The sequence below is a fragment of the Lontra canadensis genome, unplaced genomic scaffold, assembly GCF_010015895.1.
Source record: "Lontra canadensis isolate GAN:19392208 unplaced genomic scaffold, GSC_riverotter_1.0 scaffold132, whole genome shotgun sequence".
Lineage (NCBI taxonomy): Eukaryota > Metazoa > Chordata > Mammalia > Carnivora > Mustelidae > Lontra > Lontra canadensis.
The window spans coordinates 446861-469677 of record NW_022631126.1 but is presented as its reverse complement, the minus strand read 5'-3'; the positions used below and the strand labels follow the sequence as shown (position 1 = coordinate 469677).

The window sequence follows — 22817 nt, the reverse complement described above, 5'->3', positions numbered from 1 at the left end:
CCATTGATTTATCTGTCTGTTTTTGTGCCAGTACATACTATCTTGATGATTATAGCCTTGTAATATGGCTTGAAGTCTGGATTGTGATGCCTCCAGCTTTGGTTTTCTTTTTTTTCTTTTTTTTTTTTTTTGGTTTTCTTTTTAAACATTCCTGTGGCTATTCAGGGTTTTTCTGGTTCCGTACAAATTTTAGGGCATTTGTTCCAGCTTTGTGGAAAATGCTGATGGTATCTTGATAGTGATTGCATTACATGTGTAGATTGCTCGAGGTAGCATAGACATTTTAACAATATTTGTTTTTCTGATGCATGAGCATGGAATGTTTTTCCATTTCTTTGTGCTTTCCTCAATTTCTTTCATAAATATTTTTTAGTTTTCAGAGTACAGATCCTTTACCTTTTTGGTTAGGTTTATTCCTAGGTATCTTACAGTTCTTGGTGCAATTGTAAATGGGACTGATTCCTTGATTTCTCTTTCTTCTGCCTCATTGTTAGTGTATAGAAATGCAAATGACTGATGTGCATTGATTTTATATCCTGCAACTTTGCTGAATTCCTCTATCAGTTCTAGCACTTTCTGGTGGATTCTTTTGGGTTTTCTGCAGAGAGTATCGTATCATCTGCAAAGAGTTCTTCTTTGCAGATTTAGATACCTTTTATTTCTTTTTATTGTCTGATTGCTGGTGCTAGGTTTTCCAGTATTATTTTGAACACCAGTGGTGAGAATGGGCATCCCTGTCATGTTTCTGACCATAGGGGAAAAAGCTCTCAGTCTTTCCTTGTGGAGGATGATATTCACTGTGGACCTTTCACATATGGCTTATATGATGTTGAGGTATGTTCCCTTTATCCCTAAACAGTGGAGAGTTTTAATGGAGAAAGGATGCTGTATTTTGTCAAATGTTTTTTCTGCACCAATTGAGAGGATCATATGGTTCTTGTCCTTTCTTTTATTAATGTGGTATATTTTGTTGATTGATTTGTGGATGTTGAACCACTCTTCTAGCCCAGGAATAAATCCCACTTGGTCATAGTGAATAATCCTTTTAATGTACTGTTGGAACCTATTAACCAATATCTTGGTGAGAATTTTTGGATTCATGTTCATCAGGGATATTGGTCTGTAATTCTTTTTGGTGGGGTCTTTGTCTGGTTTTGGGGTAAAGGTAATGCTGGCCTCATAGAAAGAGTTTGGAAGTTTTCCTTCCCTTTTTATTTTTTGAAACACCTTTAGAAAAATAGGTATTAATTCTTCTTTAAATATTTGGTGGAATTCCCCTGGGAAATCATCTGGGCCTAGAGTCTTGTTTTTTGGGAGGTTTTTTATTACTGCTTCAATTTCCTTGGTGGGGATAGGTCTCTTCACATTTTTCATTTCTTCCTGTTTCAGTTTTGGTAGTTTGTGTTTCTAGGATTGCATCTATTTCTTCCAGATTGCTTAATTTGTTGGCATATAGTTGCTCATAATATGTTCTTATAACTGTATTTCTTTGGTGCTGGTTGTGATCTTTTGTCTTTCATTCATGATTTTATTTATTTGTTCTTTCTCTTTTCTTTTTGATAAGCCTGGCTAGGGCTTTATCTATCTTACTAAGTCTTTCAAAGAATCTGTTCTACTATTTTTTTAAACTTATATATCATTGATTTTTGTTCTAATCTTTATTATTTCTCTTGTCCTGCTGGATTTAGGTTTTGTTTCCTGTTCTTTTTTCCAGCCCCTTTAGGTATAAGGTTAGCTTGCATATTTGAGACTTTTCTTGTTTCTTGAGGAAGGGCTGTATTCATATATACTGCATCCCAAAGCTTCTAAACTGTAGTGTTTTCACTTTCATTTACTTCCATGTATTTTAAAATTCTTCTTTAATTTCTTTGTTGACCCATTCATTCTTTAGTAGGATGTTTTTTAACCTCCATATATTTGTGTTCCTTCCCAAGATTTTCTTGTGGTTGTCTTTAAGTTTTAAAGCATTGTAGTCTGAATATATGCATGATATAATCTCGGTCTTCACGTACCAGTTGAGAACCTGATTTGTGACCCAGTAAGTGAGATATTCTAGAGAATGTTTCATGTGCAATCAAGAAGAATGTGTATTCTCCTGCTTTAGGATGAAATGCTCTGAATATATCTGTGAAGTCCATCTGGTCCAGTGTGTCATTCAAAGCCCTTGTTTACTCTTTGATCTTCTGCTTAGATGATCTGTCCATTGCTGTCAGTGGGGTGTTAACATTCTTTACCATTATTGTATTATTTTAAATGTGTTTCTTCAGTTTTGTTATTAATTGGTTTATATAGTTGTCAGCTCCCAAGTTTGGGGCATAAATATTTACAGATGTTAGATCTTCCTGTTGGGTAGACCCTTCTATTATGAAACAGTGTCCTTCTTCATCTCTTATTACAGTCTTTGGTTTAAAATCTAGTTTTCTGATATAAGGATTGCTACTCCAGCTTTCTTTTGAAGTCCATTTGGATGATAGATGCTTCTCTACCTCTTGCTTTCAATCTGGAGGTGTCTGGTTTTAAATGAGTTTAAATGAGGTTTAAAATGAGTCTTTTGTAAGCAGCATATCAGTGGGTCTTTTTTTTTAAAATCCAATTTGATATCCTTTGTCTTTTTTTTTTTTAAAGATTTTATTTATTTATTTGACAGATTACAAGTAGGCAGAGAGGCAGTCAGAGAGAGAGAGAGAGGAGGAAGCAGGCTCCCTGCTGAGCAGAGAGCCCGATGTGGGGCTCAATCGCAGGACCCTGGGATCATGACCTGGGCTGAAGGCAGAGGCTTTAACCCACTGAGCCACCCAGGTGCCCCATCCTGTGTCTCTTGATAGGAACATTTAGTCAATTTACATTCCAATTAATTATTATTTAAAAAAACTATTCTATATGTTTTTCTCTTTCTTTCTTACTTTTTTAAAAAAGATTTATTTATTTATTTGAAAGAGGGAAAGCAAAAGAAGGCAGAGTGTCAGGCAGAGGGAGAGGGAGAAGCAAGCTCCCACTGAGCAGGGAACCCAATGCGGGGCCCGATCTCAGGACCCTGGATCATGACCTGAGGCAAAGGCAGATGTTCAGTCAACTGAGCCACCCAGGCGCCCCTACCTTCAGTAAGATTTATGAAGTATACAAACAAACAGACTGATAAAAGTATATGACAAGAGAAAAAATATGTATATACATAAAAGCAAAAAAAAAAAAAAAAAAGAAGAACCTCGTCAAAAAGAACCCCAAGTATAAGATTTATATACTATCAGGACAAACACAAATACACAGAAACACTGGAGGAAGAAAAAGATGGGAGAGTGGTTATAAATTCTCAGTGTGGGCGAGGAAGGTTATTTTGATTCTTCCTGGATGTATCTTGATACCTTTGTTAAAGGACTCAACTTTCCTAAGATAAAGGGGGATTAAAAATTGGTTTACCTATAGGGGTAGCATTGGTTGGGGAAAGGGGATTACCTTGAAGTTTAACTCTACATGAATATTAAAAAATTAAAATAAAAAAAGAATGAACTAAACTAAACTAAAATTAAAAAAAAATTAAAAAATAGAAAAGCAAAACACAGGTATAGGTATCAAAAAGTTCAGGTTAAAAGGTTATTATGGAATTTGATATACTGGACATCTCACTGTGATGGTAAGTAGGTTAAAAAATTATCTATATATATATATAAAAAAGGAACAGAATAGTGGGAACGAACAAAAACAAAAGTTGTATCTATGAAGTAGTGGTGGTTGTTCTCTTGTCGTCTCCCCCCGCCCCCCCCCGCCCCCGGCCCGGCCCTGGTTGGTTTTCTGGGGGAGGGGCCTGCCGCATGGGTTTTCAGTCAAGGATGTTCCCTGAGTTAAGTCCTCCCGCCCCCCTCAAGGGGGTGGGCTCTGAGGAAACCGGTTTTTCAGGCTTTTGTTCTCTGGAGGTTTTTATGTTTGTTTCTTTTCTCTCGCCTTGACAGCTTTTGATGGTTTTGGGAGGTTTAGAGGAAAGCAAACAGCACCCCGACCCCCCTCTCAGAAAGAAGCCTCAGTCTGTTCCCCTCTGGGTCTCCAGAGCACATTAAGTTCCTCCTCGGCCGCTGGCAGAGCAGGTTCTGAGTTGCGGTCCCTGGGGACACAGGAACTCCTGCTTGTACCCAAAACCATGACAGCGGCGGCTGTCGGGCAGCTCCAGACCGTCAGAGAGATTCCAAGCAGCAATAGCATGCTGAGATTTTCCCGCTGGCCTGGGCTGGGAGTGCCGGGTCCGAGAGCACCGGGCTGGCGCCTGCACGCACCTCTCTCAGGGGAGGCTGTGGGGCGAGTGCGTGGGACTCAGGCTCTGATAACACGGCGCAGTGTTCTGCCGTCTGGCGAGGCTCCCAGCACCTCACGGGAGCCGGACCCCACGCGTTCTCAAGTGCGCTCCGGCTCAGGGACCAAGACCTGGTATCTCTGCTGCAGTCTCTCCGGCTCAGTGCCAGGGGTGGCTGTCCTGGGTCCGGGGACTTAAGCCCCTGCCCCTAAACGCCCTGATTCCCACAGTTTCCCCTCATGATCCTTTGCTCTTTTTGAGTGCTTTCAACCAGACTCCAAGTTAATGCTGGTCCCCAGATGCAGGGCACTCTCGTATTGGGGTATTACTTTCCAATGGGTTGCCTCTGGTGGCTCCCTCCCCCTTTTGTTTATCCTCCGATATCAGTCCCACGTTCCCACTCCGCTTTACCTGCCCACTGCTGTCTTCTGCCCCTGTAGAGATCCAGATGTGTATAATTCTGATCTCAGGCTGATTTCATGGGTGATCGGAGTTCTTCAGTAGGTGATCAGCTCACTTTAGGGTACAGGTTGAAACGGCTCCTCCTCCTACTTCCCCGCCATCTTGTCTTCCCCGCGCCCCTACATTCAGATTAATTATTGAAAGATACGAATTTAGTGCTATTGTATTATCTGTAAAGTTGCTATTTCTGTAGATTGTCTCTGTTCCTTTCTGGTCTTTGTTACCACTGGGCTCTCTCTTCACTCAAAGGATCCCCTTTAATATTTCTTGCAGGGTTGGTTTAGTGTTCACAGATTCATTTAGTTTTTGTTTGTACTGAAATTCTTTATTTCTCCTTTCATTCTGAATGACAGCCTTGCTGGATAAAGTATTTTTGGCTGCATATTTTTCCCATTTAGCACATTGAATATATCATGCCAGTTCTTTTTGGCCTGCCCTGTCTCTGGGGCATGTCTGCTGACAGCCTTATGTTTCTACCCTTGGAGGTTGGGACCTCTTGTCCCAAGGTGCTTTCAGGATTTTCTGTTTATCTCTGAAATTTGAAAAATTCGTTATCATATGCTGATGTGTTGACCTATTTTTATGGACTTTTTTGGACTTGAATGCCTGTTTCCTTCTTTTATGGACTTGAATACCTGTTTCCTTCTTCAGATTAGGGAAGTTCTCAGCTATAATTTGTTCAAATAAGCCTTCTGTCCCTCTCCCCTGCCCCTCATCTTCTGGGATCCCTACTATCAAGCTGTTACTTCACTTTATGGAACTGCTGAGTTCTATTTAAGTATGTCTTTGTTGTTCAGTAGTTTTCTTTCTCTCTTTCTCTCTTTTTAGAAGATTTTTTTATTTATTTGACAGACAGAGAGAGAGTGAGAGTACAATCAGGGGGAGCAGCAGGCAGAGGGAAAAGCAGGCTCTCTGAGGGAGCCTGATGTGGGAATCAATCCCAGGACTCTGAGATCATGATGTGAGCTGAAGGCAGATGCTTAACCACCCACCCAGGTGCCCTCTTTCTCTCTTCTTTTCAGTTTCCTTATTTTTTGTCATTTTATCTTCTATATCACTGAGTTGTTCTTCTGTCTCATTCATTCTAATTTTTATAGCCTCCATTTGGGACTGATTCTTGGTAATAAGATTTATTTTCTTAGCAATTTCAAATATACATTACAGTTTAGCTAACTATACTCACTATGCTTTATATTGCATCCCTGCATTTATTTATTTAATAACTGGAAATTTGTACCTTTTGACCACCATCACCCATTTTGCCTACTCTCCCAACTCATTGCCTTTTGCAAACCCCAATCTGTTCTTTGCATCTATATAATTCAGTTTTGTTTTGTCTTTAGATTCCACATATAAGGGAGATCATACCCTACTTGTCTCTCTCTGACTTATTTTGCTTAGCATAATGCCTTCAAGGTGGGTACATATGTGTTGTCACAAATGGCAGGATTTTCTTTTTTTATGGCCAAATAATATTCCATTGTATTATATATCACATTTTCTTTATTCATGCCTTGATGGATAGATTATTTCCATATCTTGGGTATTTTTTAATTTTTAATTTTTTAATTTTTTCAGTCTTCCAAGATTCATTGTTATGCACCACACCCAGTGCTCCATGCAATACATACCCGCCTTAATACCCACCACCAGTCTCATCCATCCCCCCATTCCCCTCCCTTCCAAAACTGTCAGTTTGTTTCTCAGAGTCCACAGTCTCTCATGCCTTGTCTCCCCCTCCAATTTCCCCCAATTCACTTTTCCTTTCCTTCTCCTAATATCCTCCATGTTATTCCTTATGCTTCACGAGGGAAACCATATGATAATTGACTGTCTCTGCTTGACTGATTTCACTCAGCATAATCTCCTCCAGTCCGGTCTGTGTTGCAACAAAAGCTGGGTATTCATCCTTTCTGATGGCTGAGTAATATTCCATTGTATATATGGACCATATCTTCTTTATCCATTCATCTGTTGAAGAGCATCTTCACTCTTTCCACAGTTTGGTGATTGTGGCCATTGATGCTATGAACATTGTGGTACAGATGGCCCTTCTTTTCACTACATCTGTATCTTTGTGGTAAATAGCCAGTAGTGCAATTGCAGGGTCATAGGGTAGCTCTATTTTTAATTTTTTAAGGAATCTCCACACTGTTTTCCAAAGTGGCTGCACCAACTTGCATTCCCACCAAGAGTATAAGAGGGTTCCCCTTTCTCCACATCCTTGGCTATTGTTTTTTTAAATTTTTTTTTCAAGATTTTATTTTGGAAGAGAGAGTGAGTGAGTGAGTGTGAGTGGGGGGAGGGGCAGAGCCAGATGGAGAGAATCTCAAGTGAATTCCATGCTGAGCATGGAGCCAAATGTGGGTCTCAGTCCCACAACCTCAAGACCATGATCTGAGCTGAAATAAAGAGTTGAATTCCCAACTGAATGAACTACCCAGGGGTCCCTGTGTCTTGGCTATTGTAAATAATGCTTCATAAATGTGGGATATCTCTTGATTTAGGGTTTTCATTTCCTTTGGATAAATACTCAGAAGTAGGATTGTTGGATAATTTGGTAATTCTATTTTAAAATTTTTGAGGAACCTCCATTCTGTTGTCCACAGCTGCTGCACCAAATTGCTTTGGGTATTTGGGGTCTTTTGTGGTTCCATACAAATTTTAGGATTGTTTGTTCTATTTCTGTGAAAAATGCCATTGGAATTTTGATAAAGATTGAACTGAAATTGCAGGCTGCTCAATCTTGTTCTACCCTGTTTCCCAGAATGGTCTCTTGCTAGGTGCTGTGGGAAGCTTTGACTGGGCTGGTGGAGCCTTTCTTCATGTGTCAAAGGATAAATTTACCTTCATCAACACAACCAGGGTAGATTCAGACATGAATGATGCTTACTTGGGTAAGTGGAAAGGGCAGAGTAACTTTAAGAAGGGGTCAGGATATGGCCTAATTCAATTAACATATATATCATTGGCTCTTTTGTGGACCCTTGGAATAACTGTAAGGACAGAAATTTCAAAATTTCAATTTAATTGTGTTAACAAATGGGAATATAGTTCAGGGTCCAGTTATCCCAACCTACTAAGCATGGGGCTACTACATTGCTCCTACTCAAGGGATAGGTCTCTCAGAGGGAGCAGGGTCTGTGAAGGAAACACTTACCTTCTCCAGATCACCATCTTCAGGTTATGCTGCTGAAGTCATCTTGAGGAACAGGGTACAAAACCTGGTTCTTGGTGCACCTCGATATCAGCACACTGGCCTGGTGGTGATGTTCAGAAAGAGTGCTGGTACCTGGGAGAACAGTGCTATTATCAAGGGCAGCCAGGTAAGTGCAGAGCACTTCCCTAATACTCTTTGAACTTCCCCATGATCCAGCAACTATGAGGTCAGACAGGCCACCTCAGAGGAGGAGTCCAGCTAAGCCCCTGGTCAGTGCCTGAGCAGCCCCAGAAGTTTGAATTTTTGAGTATCACCCCTGCAAAAGCAGTGTGATTTCATCTTATGTGGATTATCTTATGTGGTACGAGAGGCAAAAATTTCTAGTTCAAATTATCCTTGCAAATTCCTGAAATAGTACTGTGCTCATGACATTGTATCTGTAGTTCTATGTGTATTCCTTAAATTTTCATTACTGGTTTGCCGGTAATTAATGCATCATATGTGGATGAAACCAGTTTAGTCTGTTTTTCATAGTTCTTTGTGATTACTCAAATTCTTCAAATGGTCTTTTCATAGGTTTTATCAACACAAGTTGACTGTTGATGGCATAAGTGCCTGACACATACAAGGAGTGGGGTCAGGGAGAATGTGTAGGGGAGTTCCAGGAAGTCAACTGTGGATGTGATACTACTTCTCTGTTTTGTGTGTGTAGTCCAAGATCACATGGAGAAGGATAGCTAGTGAACTCCTTCACCACACACAGGTATTACACATGCAAATTATAATCAAGGGTGATAAATACTTAAACTGGGACAGTCTGGGTGTTATGAGAGCAAATGGGAGGGGCATCTACACAAGAGTATTGGGGAAGGTTTCCTGGAGAAAGTGATAGTTAAGGTGGAAGAACTAGAGAAGTGAAGAATGGGGAAATAAAGCACCAAGAAGGGAGAGAGCAAGAGAGAGTTCAGGGTGTGTATATTGGGGTTGAGGGAGTGTGGGTGAATACACTGGGAACAAGGGCAAGAAAAAGATCAATCTCAAATCTATCTACTCCCTACATTTCTACTGAAATCAGCCTGGTCCAGGCCATCATCATTTTTCCTGTGGACCTAGCTGTAGCCTTGCTGGTCTCTCATAGTCTCATGTTGTCTCCCTCTAATCCATAGAGGGAGGGTGAACTTTCCAAATGAGAAACTGTTTATATCAATATGCAGTTTAAAACTCTTTGTTGACTACAGAGCAATATTTAATAAAAATTTAAGTCTATACAAATAGTACTTATAAAAAGGATAATACATCATGATCAAGTGTGGTTTATCCCAGGAATGCAAGGCTTGTTCAGTAATGCTGAGAAATGGGCAAGCTGATTCTAAAATTCATATGGAAATGCAAAGGACACAGAATAGCCAAAATAATCTTGAAAGAGAAGAATTTCCAATTTCAAAACTTACTACCAATCTACAGTAATTAAGATGGTGTGGTACCAGCAAAAGGATAGGCCTACAGATCAATGGAATGGAAGTGACAGTCCAGAAATAAACCTATATGTCTGCAATCAATTGATTTTTGACAAAGGTACCAAGTTCATTTAATGGGGAAAAGTAATCTTTCAACAAATGGTTCTGGGCCATTTGGATATGCCCTGCCTCATGATATACAAAAATTAACTCAAAATAGATAAAAACCCCAAGGTAAGAAATAAAGCTGTAAACCTCCTAGGAGGAATCACATTAATTTTTGTAACCTTAGATTTGGCAGTGATCTTTTCCCACTTTTCTGGATTTAAAAAAAATTAAAATCAATTAATTGACATAGAGTGTATTATTAGTTTCAGGGGTAGAATTAGTGATTTGTCAGTTGCATATAATACCCAATGCTCATTACATCAAGTACCCTCCTTAATGTCCATCACCCAGTTACCCCATCCCTCCTCCCACCTCCCTGCCAGCAACTCTCAGTCTGTTTCCTCAAGTTCAGCATCTCTATGGCTTGCTTCCCTCTCTGATTTCATCTTCATTTTCCCCTTCCTCCCCCCATGTTCATCTGTTTTGTTTCATAAATTCCACATATCAGTGAAATCATATGGTATTTGTCTTTCTCTGACTTATTTTACTTAGCATAATACCCTCTACTTCCATCCATGTCATTCCAAATGGTAAGAGTTCATACTTTTTGATGGCTGAGTAATATTCCACAGTACATCCTCATCCATTCATCTGTCACGAGACATCTGGCCTCTTTGCATATTTTGGCTACTGTGGACATTGGTGCTATAAACATTGGGGTTCATGTGCCCATTCAAATCATGATGTTTGTATCCTTTGGGTAAATACCAAGTTGTGCAGTTGCTGGGTGTAGGGTAGCTCTATTTTTCACTTTTTGAGGAACCTTCCTACTGTTTTCTAGAGTGGCTGCACCAGTTTGCATTCTCACCAACAGTGTAAGAGAGTTTCTCTTTCTTCACATCCTTGCCAACATCTGTTGTTTCCTGAGTTGTTCAATTTAACCAGTCTGACTGGTGTGAAGTGGTGTCTCATTGTGGTTTTGATTTGTATTTCCCTGATGCCCAATGATGTAGAGCATTTTTCATGTGTCTGTTGGCCATTTGTATGTCTTCTTTGGAGAAATGTCTGTTGATGTCTACTTTGGCAGTGATCTCTTAGCTATAACACCAGAAGCACAAGTCACCAAAGAAAAAATAGATAAATTTGACCTCATCCAATGGAAAAAACTTTTAAACATCAAAGGACACTATCAAAATGAAAAGAATGGAAGAAACTATTTATAAAATCATATATCTGATAAAGATTTGGTGTTTAAAATATATAAAGAACTCTTACAGCTCAACAGTAAAAAAGAGATGATGTAATTGAAAAATGGGCATAGGATTTGAATACAGATTTCTCTAAAAGAGGATATACAAATGGCCAATAGGCACATGAAAAGAAGTTCAGCATTATTAGTTATTAGGGAAATGCAAATCAAAACCACAATAGAGGGGCAATTGGGTGGCTTGGTTGGTTAAGTGTCTGCCTTTGACTTGTGTCATGATCCTGGAGTCCTGGGATCAAGCCCCACATGGGGCTCCCTGATCAGTGGGGAGCCTGCTTCTCCCTTTCCCTCTGCTACCCCCCTTGCTTGTGCTCTTTCTCTCTTTCTCCCAAATAAATAAATAAATAAATAAAATATTAAAAAATAAAACCCAAACCACAATAGAGATACTACTAGAATGGCTATTTAAAGAAATGAAAAATAACAAGTATTAGTGAGGATGTGGAAAAACTGGAGCCTTCATACACTGTTGGTGGGAATGTTTCAAATAAAAAAATCAATGTACATAGCACCATTGTTCATAACAGTCAAAAAGTGGAAAGAAACTAAAATTTATCAGCTTATGAAGAGATAAACAAAATGTGGTATATCTTTAAAATAAAATACTATTTAGTCATAAGAAAGATGAACTGTTTATACATGTCACATGGATAAAACTTGAAAACTTTATGCTAAGTGAAAATAACCAGTAACAAAAGGCCACATATTGTATGATTTTATCTGCCTGAAATGTCCAGATTAGACAAATCCATAGAACTGGAGAGTAGATTAATAGTTGCCAGGAAATAGAGGAAAGAAGGAATTGGATTTACTTCTAATAGATACAGAGTTTCTTTCTGGGGTGATGAAAATGTTTTGGAATTAGTGGAGATAGTTACATAACAATATAACAATATAAACATTGTTTATATACTAAAAACAACTGAACTTTATACTTTGAAATGGTGAATTTTATGTTATGTAAACTTTATCTAAATTAAAAAAGACTATTCTGAGAAAAAGAGCTGTCAATGGAACTCACCATAACAGACTAGAGAAGAAAAAACACAATAATCTTAATAGATGCAGATAAAGGATTTGAAAAAATACAACGTTTGTGATGTTTAGCTCTCAGCAAACTTGGAACTAAAAGAACTTACTTAACCTGAAAAAGAGCTCTTATTAAAAAAAGTCCAAGGGAACCTCAGTGGCTCAGTTTGTTAAGCATCTGCCTTCAGCTCAGGTTATGATCTCAGAGTCCTGGGATTGATCCCTACTTTAGGCTCCCTGCTAAGCAGGGAGTCTGGTTCTCCCTCTCCCTCTGCCTCCTCCCTCCACCTACTCATGCTCACACACACACACACACACACACACACACATACTCTCTCTCTCTCTCTAATTAATAAATAAATGAAACCTAAAAAAAGTCCAGCTAACATCACACTAAAAAATAGAACTTTTCCTCCCTAAAATTGGAAATAAAACAAGAATATTCACTTTGAAAAAGAAGAGAACAGAAAAGAAAAAGAATATAAAATAAAATAAGATGAAACCAGAGGGAGACAAACTACAAATGACTCTTTTTAAATTTTTTTAAATTTTATTTTAATTTTTCAGTGTTCAGTGTGAACAAAGATTCATTGTTTATGCACCACACCCATTGCTCCATGCAATATGTGTTCTCCTTAATATCCACCACCAGGCTCACCCATCCTCCACTCTCTCCCTCCCAAAACCCTCAGTTTGTTTTTCAGAGTCCACAGTCTCTCATGCTTTGTCTCCCCCTCTGATTTCCCCCAATTTACTTTTCCTTTCCTTTTCCTAATGTTCTCCATGTTATTCCTTATGCTCTGCAAGTGAAACCATAGGATAATTGACTGTCTCTGCTTGACTGATTTCACTCAGAATAATCTCCAGTTCCATCCATGTTGATACAAAAGTTGGGTGGGTATTCATCCTTTCTGATGGCTCCGTAATATTCCATTGTATATATGGACCATATCTTCTTTATCTTTTCATCTGTTGAAGGGCATCTTCACTCTTTCCACAGTTTGGCAATTGTGGCCATTGATGCTATGAACACTGTGGTGCAGATGGCCCTTCTTCTCACTACATCTGTATCTTTGTGGTAAATAGCCAGTAGTGCAATTGCAGGGCCATAGGGAAGCTCTATTTTTAATTTTTTTGAGGAATCTCCACACTGTTTTCCAAAGTGGTTATACCAACTTGCATTCCCACCAACAGTGTAAGAGGATTCCCCTTTTGGAGACATGTCTTGAAGTTGCTGTGGCTGATGTCGAAGAGGTTACTGCCTATGTTCTCCTCTAGGATTTTGATGGACTCCTGTCTCACGTTGAAGTCTTTCATCCATTTTGAGTTACTTTGTTTATGGTGTAAGAGAATGGTCGAGTTTCATTCTTCTATACATAGCTGTCCAGTGAAGACATACACATGGCTAGGAGACATATGAAAAAATGCTGATCATTAGCCATCAGGGAAACTCAAATCAAAACCACATTGAGATACCACCTGACACCAGTTAGAATGGCAAAGATAAACAATGAAGGAAACAACAAATGTTGGAGAGGATGTGGAGAAAGGGGAACCCTCTTACACTGTTGGTGGGAATGCTAGTAGGTGCAGCCACTTCGGAAAACAGTGTGGAGATTCCTTAAGAAATTCAAAATAGAGCTACCCTATGACCCTGCAATTGCACTACTGGGTATTTACGTCAAAGAGACAGATGTTGAGAAAAGAAGGGTCATCTATACCCCAATGTTCATAGTAGCAATGGCCACAATTGCCAAACTGTGGGAAAAGTGAAGATGCCCTTCAACAGATGAAAGGATAAAGAAGATATGGTCCATATATACAATGGGATATTACACCTCCATCAGAAAGGATGAACACCCAACTTTTGTATCAACATGGATGGGGCTGGAGATTATGTTGAGTGAAATCAGTCAAGCAGAGATAGTCAATTATCATATGGTTTCACTTGTGGAGCATAAGGAATAACATGGAGGATATTAGGAGAAGGAAAGGAAAAGTGAATTGGGGGAAATCAGAGGGGGAGACAAGGCTTGAGAGACTGTGGACTCTGAGAAACAAACAACATTTTAGAGGAGGAGGATAGGTTAACCTGGTGGTGGGTGTTAAGGAGGGCATGTATTGCATGGAGCACTGGGTGTTGTACATAAACAATGAATCTTGGAACACTGCATCAAAAAGTTATGTATTTTATGGTGACTAACATAACATAATTAAAGAAAAAGAAAGATACACTTAAGAGAATGAACAGACAAGCTACAGATTGGGAGAAAATATTTGCCAATTTTCCTTCTTTTTTAAATTATGTAGCTGACAAAAGACTTATATCCAGAATATATAAAAGATTCTCAAAAACTCAACACTAAAAAATTAAACAATCCAATTAAGAAGTAAGCTAAATATTTTTTTTTTAGTATATATGTTGCCAAAGTGAGCACAAGCTAAATATTTTTTAAAAGATTTTATTTGTCAGAGAGTAAGAGAGAGCACAAGCAGGGGAAGCAGAAAAGGAAGAGGGGAGAAGCAGGATCCCCACTGAGCAAGGAACCTGATGTGGAACTTGATCCCAGGACTCTGGGATCATGACCTGAGCCGAAGGCAGACGCTTAACTGACTGAGCCACCCAGGCATCCCAGTAAGCTAATATTTTAACAGACACTTCACCAAAGAAGATACAGAGATGGCAAGTAAGCACATGAAAACATCTTCCATGTCATTAATCATTACAAAAAGGCAAATTAGAATGACTATTAGATACTATCACATAGCTATTAGAATGATTAACAGAAGGTAGTAAACTGTCAATATCAAGTCCTGGCGAGGATGTGCAACAACTAAAATCCTCATACATTTCTGTCTGAATGAAAAATGCCATGCCTACTTTGGGAACAATTTGTCAATGTCTTACAAAGTTTAATATGCTGTTACCATACCGGCAATCTCACTTTGAGGTATTTACTTAGGAAAAACAATAACAGATGTTCACATGAAAACCTGTATGTGAATGTTTCCAGTGGCTCTATTCATAATTGCTAAAAACGAGAAACAGTCCAAGTGTCACTCAACTGGGGAATGAATAAACAAACTGTGGTACATCCATATAACGGAATATCAGAAATATTGGAAATAAAAAGGAATGGACTACTTATATATGTAACAACCTGACTGAATCTTAAATGCATTACTCTGGGTGAAAGAAGCCAGACATGAAAGGCTACATACTATATAATTCCATTCATACAACATTTTGAAAAAGGAAAAACTTTAGGGACAGAAAACAGATCAGTGGTTGCCAGGGGTTAGTGTTGGAGGGAAGAGGTTGATTACATTAGAACATGGAATATTTTGGGAGTGATGAAACTTATATCTTGATCATTGGTGGTGGTTACATTACTTCATGCATTTGTCAAAACTTACAAAACTGTACTAAAGAGGCTGAATTTTATTGTATGTAAATTATACCCTAATCAACTTGACCTAAAGACAAAAAATCCTACTGACTTTAGGTTAAAGCTTAAATGCCTTTATTGGGCAATGAGTGAGGCCTTCATCAATGGTGTGTGGTGCAGAAATCAGATTGTATTGACTCATGTCTTGACATCTCCTACACTTTTCCTTCCTGGAACTTGCCCCACTTTGAAACTGCTAAATACATCTCCCTGTTTGTCTCCTGCTCCATGGAGAGCCCTGGAAAGCACTGTGTTTCCACTACCCAGTCTCATGCTCAGCAAAGAACAAAACTTTGTAAATGAATGAATGAATGAATGACTAAATAGATGAGTCTTGTGGGTGAATTCTACAGAATGAACATATTTTTGTTTTTTGGAAACATACTTTAAAAATTATTTTAAAAGATAGACAATACTGCTCAATACCATGCAAAAAAAAATTCCTGTAGCAAGTTATTTTTAACTTAAGCCAGTTGATTCCTTACTAGCCAGAGTGTCAACATTGAAGATATTCTGTATTCTCTCCTAGGCTTTTCTGTGTAGTTTCCAATTCAACTTCTTCTTTGCTGTACTAATCATCTCCCTGGAACACCACTGTTGGTAAATACTCAGCCTCTTCCCATCAACTCTCTAATATTTTCCTCTAGCTGGCAGTACATTCAAATGAGAATTTGAATCATAAAGAAAATAACATCTGCTTCCAAGTCCTTTTCCCAGCTGGTATGATTTTTTCCTCACAGGGAGAAAACACTCACACATTGATTTTGGTGGCAAGAGATGTGATCCTGGGCTCATTTCTTTCAGATTGGCTCCTACTTTGGGTCCTCCCTCTGCTCTATGGATATTGACAAAGATGGCAACTCGGACCTGGTCCTCATCGGGGCCCCCCATTACTATGAGCAGACAAGGGGAGGCCAGGTGTCTGTGTGCCCTTTGCCTCGGGGGGTAAGTGGCTCCTGGAGCCTGGGCTGGGTGTGGCCTGGGTGTGGAGTTGAGGAATTGCCTGGGTTGGGACTTGACATTCTTTTTATTCAACAGAGGGCTAAGTGGCAGTGTGGGGCTATTCTCCATGGGGAGCTGGGCCATCCCTGGGGCCGCTTTGGGGCAGCCATGACAGTGCTGGGGGATGTGAATGGGGACAAGCTGACAGACGTGGCCATCGGGGCCCCAGGAGAGCAGGAGAACGAAGGTGCTGTCTACCTATTTCATGGAACCTCAGGACTGGGCATCAGCCTGTCCCACAGCCAGGTAAGGTCGGGTCACTGTCCCCATTATGTCAGTAGCCTCTTTGTTGATCTGTCCCTTTCTCATTCAGCATCCCCATGGCTGCCAGATCAATTCTCCCAATACTACTATTCAGAAACTTTAAAAGTAATAACACATTTTATGGAAATTCTTGCCACAACTATAGGAGGCGCATGGGACATCACCACTCCCACTTTATAGATTAGATGAGGAGATTAAAACTCAGAGGTTGTACCTGACCAGCTGGAAGTGTTGGGATGTAGGCATTGTTTTCTTCTGAATCTCAGTCAGTCTTGGTAGGGAGACTAATAGTCCTGGTTTGCTCAAATTTGCCCTAGTTTTAGTACTGAAAGTAAGAAGGATCTTGCTCTTAGTTTAATTCTCTGCTCTTGCTTTCTTGAAATTATTAATTTTTGAACAAGGTGTTCTGCACTTTCATTTTATTTTTTTTTTGGGTACTGGATCCTGCAAGTTATGTAGCCCATCTTGGTAGTTGGTCACTTGAAATTTTGGTTGCCACAACTGGTTTCCTCTCTGAAATACCTCCCTGTTACCTGCTAAATGGAGTCCACTATTTAGAGGGACTCCCACAGTCTGGTTCCTTCCCCTCACTGCCATCACACCCACTGCTCTTCCACCCTTGGGTCTCTGGCTTTTTTCCAGCTTCACATTTTTCTTAAGTGTTTTTCCTTTCAGTCCCTCCATAGCTCCTGCCAAATCTCTCATGCCAGAGGTTCAATCCTATCCACACAATGAAATTACCTGAAGGATTTAAAAAAAAAAAAACACAGATGCTTAGGCCCTGCTAGTATGGGTTCTAATTTAATTAGTCTGGAGTTGGTGCCCCAGGTATCAATAGAGATTTCCAGCATCTTATTTGGAAAATTTTCAAATTTACAGCAAAGTTGAAGGAGTTGTACAATGAACACCCATATATTTACAACCTAGAATCTAGTTAACATTGACCACTTATGTTATCACACATCCATTCCTTGATTCACTCTATTTCTATCCATCCATGAGTCTATCCTATTTTTTAATGCATTTCCAAGTAAGTTACAATGCACTTAACTACTTAAGTAGTTAACTAGAATTCACTAGTTAGAATATCTAGTTGGATATTCTAGTTAAATATATCTAGTTAGAATATCACTAATTAGAATTCAATATTTACTGACTGTTATTTTTAAGATAACATTTATAGACAGGAGATGCACAAATCCTTTGCCATTCAATGATTTTGACAAATGCATACATCTGTGTAACCCACATTCCTATCAAGATATAGAACATAATTACCACTCCAGGAAGTTCTCTCCTGCCACTATTCAGTCAATTTCTGACACTGCTCTATTCGAAAGGAAACCACTGTTCTGATTATTTTCCACCATAGATTAGTTTTACTCATTCTAGAACTTCATATAAATAGAATAGTATACCATGTAGGCTCCAGCATTTTACTTATTTATTAAATTTATTTATTTATTTATTAAAAGTTTTATATCTTTATTATTTTATTAATTGTGTCTTTAAAATTTTACTTAAATTCTAGTTAGTTAACATACAGTGCAATATTGGTCTCAGGAATAGAATTCAATGATTCATCACTTACATGCTACACCCACTCTAGTATTTTAAAGATGTTTGTTGCTGCCAGGGCTAAGAACCACTGCCTTACTTCTCTCTGCATCATGGAGCCTCTTTCCACCATTGTGTGACTCTTATAATTAGGCCTTTTTTCACTCACACCTGTTGCTTCTCTGTGTATATGGGGTGTGAAGGCTCTAGTTTTACTTTATCTTCAAAAAAGATCATTCTGTCCTTTTCTGCTGTTCTACTTATCCTATCCTGTTCCACTGTTTGTGTTTTGTCTTGCTTTTTCTCTACAGTTAGGGATGAGGGTGGTCAGTGTTTGGATAAGTAAACATGCTGTGGCTCTCCCAACTACTTAATTTTACATTATACTTAATTACAAAACAAAACTTCCTCCCAACAGAATACCATAAGTTTTTCTCAAAAAACTTCGAGGCATAATGTACATTCAGTAAACACACAAATCTTAAGTGATGAATTTTTATATATCAGTGAAGCTGAGTAAGCACCATCTAGATTAAGATTTAGCACATTCCCAGTAACTCATGCTTCCTCATCCTTCGTTTTAGTTGACAAAGTCACTTTTTAAAAAACTGAGGTAAGGGGCGCCTGGGTGGCTTAGTGGATTGAGCCGCTGCCTTCGGTTCGGGTCATGATCTCAGAGTCCTGGGATCGAGCCCCACGTCGGGCTCTCTGCTCAGCAGGGAGTCTGTGTCCTCCTATCTCTCTCTGCCTGCCTCTCTGCCTACTTGTGATCTCTCTCTCTGTCAAATAAATAAATAAAATCTTTAAAAAAAAACTGAGGCAAAATATACATGACATAAAATTTACCATCTTAACCATTTTTCAGGTGTGCAATTCAGTGGTATTAAATGCATGACAAAAATCACTTTTAAAATTTCCTTTAAATTTATTTGGCTGTTATTCATAGAGTGTTTTTTTAATCATCATTTTTAAAATTTATTTTCAACATAACAGTATTCATTGTTTTTGTACCACACCCAGTGCTCCATGCAATCCGTGCCCTCTCTAATACCCACCACCTGGTTCCTCCAACCTCCCACCCCCCCACCTCTTCAAACCCTTCAGATTGTTTTTCAGAGTCCATAGTCTCTCATTGTTCACCTCCCCTTCCAATTTCCCCCAACTCCCTTCTCCTAACTCCCCATGTCCTCCATGCTATTTGTTATGCTCCACAAATAAGTGAAACCATATGATAATTGACTCTCTCTGCTTGACTTATTTCACTCAGCATAATCTCTTCCAGTCCCGTCCAATTTGCTACAAAAGTTGGGTATTCATCCTTTCTGATGGAGGTTCATCATCACTAGCCATCAGAGAGATTCAAATTAAAACCACATTGAGATATCACCTTACACCAGTTAGAATGGCCAAAATTAGCAAGACAGGAAACAACATGTATTGGAGGGGATGTGGAGAAAGGGGAACCCTCTTACACTGTTGGTGGGAATGCAAGTTGGTGCAGCCTCTTTGGAGAACAGTGTGGAGATTCCTCAAGAAATTAAAAATAGAGCTTCCCTATGACCCTGCAATTGCCCCAAAGATACAGATGTAGTGAAAAGAAGGGCCATCTGTACCCCAATGTTTATAGCAGCAATGGCCACGGTTGCCAAACTGTGGAAAGAACCAAGATGTCCTTCAACAGATGAATGGATAAGGAAGATGTGGTCCATATACACTATGGAGTATTATGCCTCCATCGTAGAGTGTTTTTTTAAAAATTTAAATTTAGTCAACATATAGTACATCATTAGTTTCAGATTTAGTGTTCAATAATTCATCAGTTGCACATTACACCCAGTGCTCATCACATCACATGCCCTCTTTAATGTTACAGTGTTATTCTTGCACATAGATTAAAAGAGTTAAAATTATTCTTAAAGTATCATTATGAAAAATAACAATCACCACACTCACACAGTGACTTTCTCTTTATTTTCTCTTCTCTTGAAACTTCTTGCAGCTCTTTCAGTGATTCTCCATAATTCTCAATGACATGATGATTTTTTTGCTTCTTCATTATTTTTTTAACATTGACTTCCCATTATGGGAGATGAGGACTGAGCTTGCTTTCAGAAAGCTTGCCACCTCTGACCTTTTGCCTTCTTGCTCCACTCCTTAGATGAGAATTTTGGTAAGATCAATATTCAGTGTTTGCATTATTCTGACCATGTGAAAAGATTCAGCTTAGTCAAATAGCATGCTGTGTCACGTCTTTCCTGTAAAACTTTGTTTTTCTTGGAAAACCTGGGTAATTGAGAGAAATTTTGGGTGTCATCTCAAGGCTGTGGTCTAAAGCTGAATAATGCCTTAATTTCCTTGAGAAGCTGTAGAAGATGCAACCGAAGTGGAGCCCAGACAATATGTCCTGGGGTCACTCTGGGCAATTGAATTACACACTTTCCTATTCTTTCCCACTCCCTTTCTCTCCCCCTTTCTACCCTCAGAGGATTCAAGGCTCCCAGGTCTCCCCCAGGCTCCAGTATTTTGGTCAGTCACTAAGTGGGGGCCAGGACCTCACAATGGATGGACTGGTAGACCTGGCTATAGGGGCCCAAGGCCATGTGATGCTGCTCAGGTGAGAACTTCTTTTAGAGCACACCAAATATCTTCTCTTTAAGAAATGACTTTATTGCCTGAAGGCCCCTGATGGCCCTCTGGTGTCCCTACAGATCCCAGCCTGTGCTGCGTCTTGAGGTGACCATGGAGTTCACACCCAAGGAAGTGGCAAGAAATGTGTTTGAGTGTCATGAAAAGGTGGAGAAAGGCCAGACTGCTGGAGAGGTCAGAGTTTGCCTCCATGTTCGCAAGAACACACGAGACCGACTAAGAGTAGGTGAGGCTGGGTAGGTAAATCTGAAAGGGTTAAATGACTAGAGACATTGATGGGTGACCACTCCAGTCTTCCCAGCCTTCTGTCAGTTTAGAGCAAACTTCCAGACAGGTTTTGGCAGGCTTTTATAAGCTTGGCTGGAGTGAATAGGCACTTCTCTGGCTGGGTGGAGAGCCCCAGCAAACCCCACCAAAAAGTGAGTATGTGGTACTCCCTTACTCTCTCAGTTCTCCAGAGAAGCAATGGCCCCACACCTGTGAACTAACCAGGATTTTTTTTTAAAACTCAAGAGATGACTCATTTAAATGGGAGTTTGGGTTGATGAAGCTAAATACAAATTCACAAAACATTCAAACATGCATTTTTTCACAACTAACTTGACTTTCTCCTTATCTCTATTCTGAAAAAGTAGCATTGTGCTTGGTATGGAGGAATAGTAACAGTGGTACTAGGGAGAAATGGGAAGGAAATAAAATTAGGTTTCTAGCAGTAATCTTACTGGGCTGAGGAGATAGCAGTCAGTTTGGGGCAGCCAGCATGGCAAGACACTGAGAGCAAAATGTTGGAGAGTAGAGAATTGCATAGAAGGTGCAGTATAAATTCCTCTCAAGTCATTGGCTGACTTCTTAAGCCATTTATGTCTAGGTCAGTACTCTAAGAAACTCAGTAGAAGATAGCAGCTAAAGTGTTGAGTAGAAGTTGAGCTCTCCGGTGCTGGGGAGACAGAAATGTGAGAGAGATATTGGTAAGCCACTTGGTCTTTCTATTGGAACAATGTCCATTCAGACCAGCAACGAAGAGAAACAGTAGATAATAGAAATAGACTGATAGGTGATTCAGGAATTAGAGTTATTAGGAATTTAAAAATAACTACAGTGAATATCTTTAAGAAAAAAGAGGAAGTGGTGAAGTTTAGAAAAGACCTGGAATTCATAAAATAGATTAAAATGGAAATCTAGCACTGAAAAATAGAGAGACTGAAATTAAGAGCTCAATAAATACATTTAATAGATTAGAAGCAGAACAGAGAATTGGTGAACTGGAAAATAAATCAATTGAAAATATTTCAATTAACACATGGAGAGAAAAAAGGATGAAAAATACAGAGAAAAATCACAAGACATATGGAACACAGTGAAAAATTTAATAAATACATAATTGGAATTCCAAATAGAAGAAAGAGAGAGAATAAGAAAGAAGCAACAAAATAGTGGTAACACGTTTTCTAAAACTGATGAAAGACATCAAGATTCTCTGCCAAATCAAAGAAGGATAAATATAAAGGAAACCATACCATAGTATATTATTCCAATGTATAAGACATTATATATTGTACCATATCAAAGCACAAACTTCTGAAAACCAAAGAAAAGAAAAAAGTTGAGAGTTTCCAGGAGAATATACTTAATATTTTAGTATGTAACAGAATAACTGCCATTTATTGAGCACTTGCTATGTAGCAGGCATTGTGCTAAATGCTTTATGGACACTATTTCATTTAATTTTCACCATGAAGAAGGTACAATTATTATTCTCAAATTAAAAATAAGGAATGGAGATTCAAAGAGGTCATATAACATGCCAAAAGTTATATGGTTGGAGAGTAATAGATCTGAACCTCAAACTCATGCTTGTTTGACTCCAAAGCTGGCCTCCTCACCACCATGCTGCCCTATCCCCCTCAGGAGAGATCCAGAGCATCGTTACATACGACCTGGCTCTGGACCCAAGTCTCCCACATCCCCGAGTTGTCTTTGATGAGACAAAGAACAGCACACGCAGACAGACAAGGATCTTGATGCTGAATCAAGAATGTGAAACCCTAAAGCTACTGTTAGTGGTGAGCAAGAGATGGCCACACTTCTGGGTCTTTCAAGCATGGGGTGGGCTTGGGAAGCTGAGGAAGGCAGA

General features: G+C 39.2%; 1 protein-coding gene across 4 annotated transcripts in view; it reads left to right on the top strand.

Annotated features, from left to right (window-relative positions):
- LOC116858039 (integrin alpha-M-like) overlaps positions 1-22817 on the top strand; it is a 49187-nt gene that overhangs the window by 18987 nt on the left and 7383 nt on the right. For 3 of the 4 annotated variants that reach the window (XM_032842575.1, XM_032842574.1, XM_032842576.1), the window contains 7 exons: positions 7512-7641; positions 7928-8070; positions 16019-16159; positions 16253-16462; positions 20521-20651; positions 20746-20909; positions 22592-22746. In XM_032842575.1, the coding sequence (XP_032698466.1) occupies positions 7512-7641; positions 7928-8070; positions 16019-16159; positions 16253-16462; positions 20521-20651; positions 20746-20909; positions 22592-22746 (1074 nt within the window). The remainder of the gene's footprint in view (positions 1-7511; positions 7642-7927; positions 8071-16018; positions 16160-16252; positions 16463-20520; positions 20652-20745; positions 20910-22591; positions 22747-22817) is intronic. The other variant, XM_032842577.1, reaches the window with a different exon arrangement.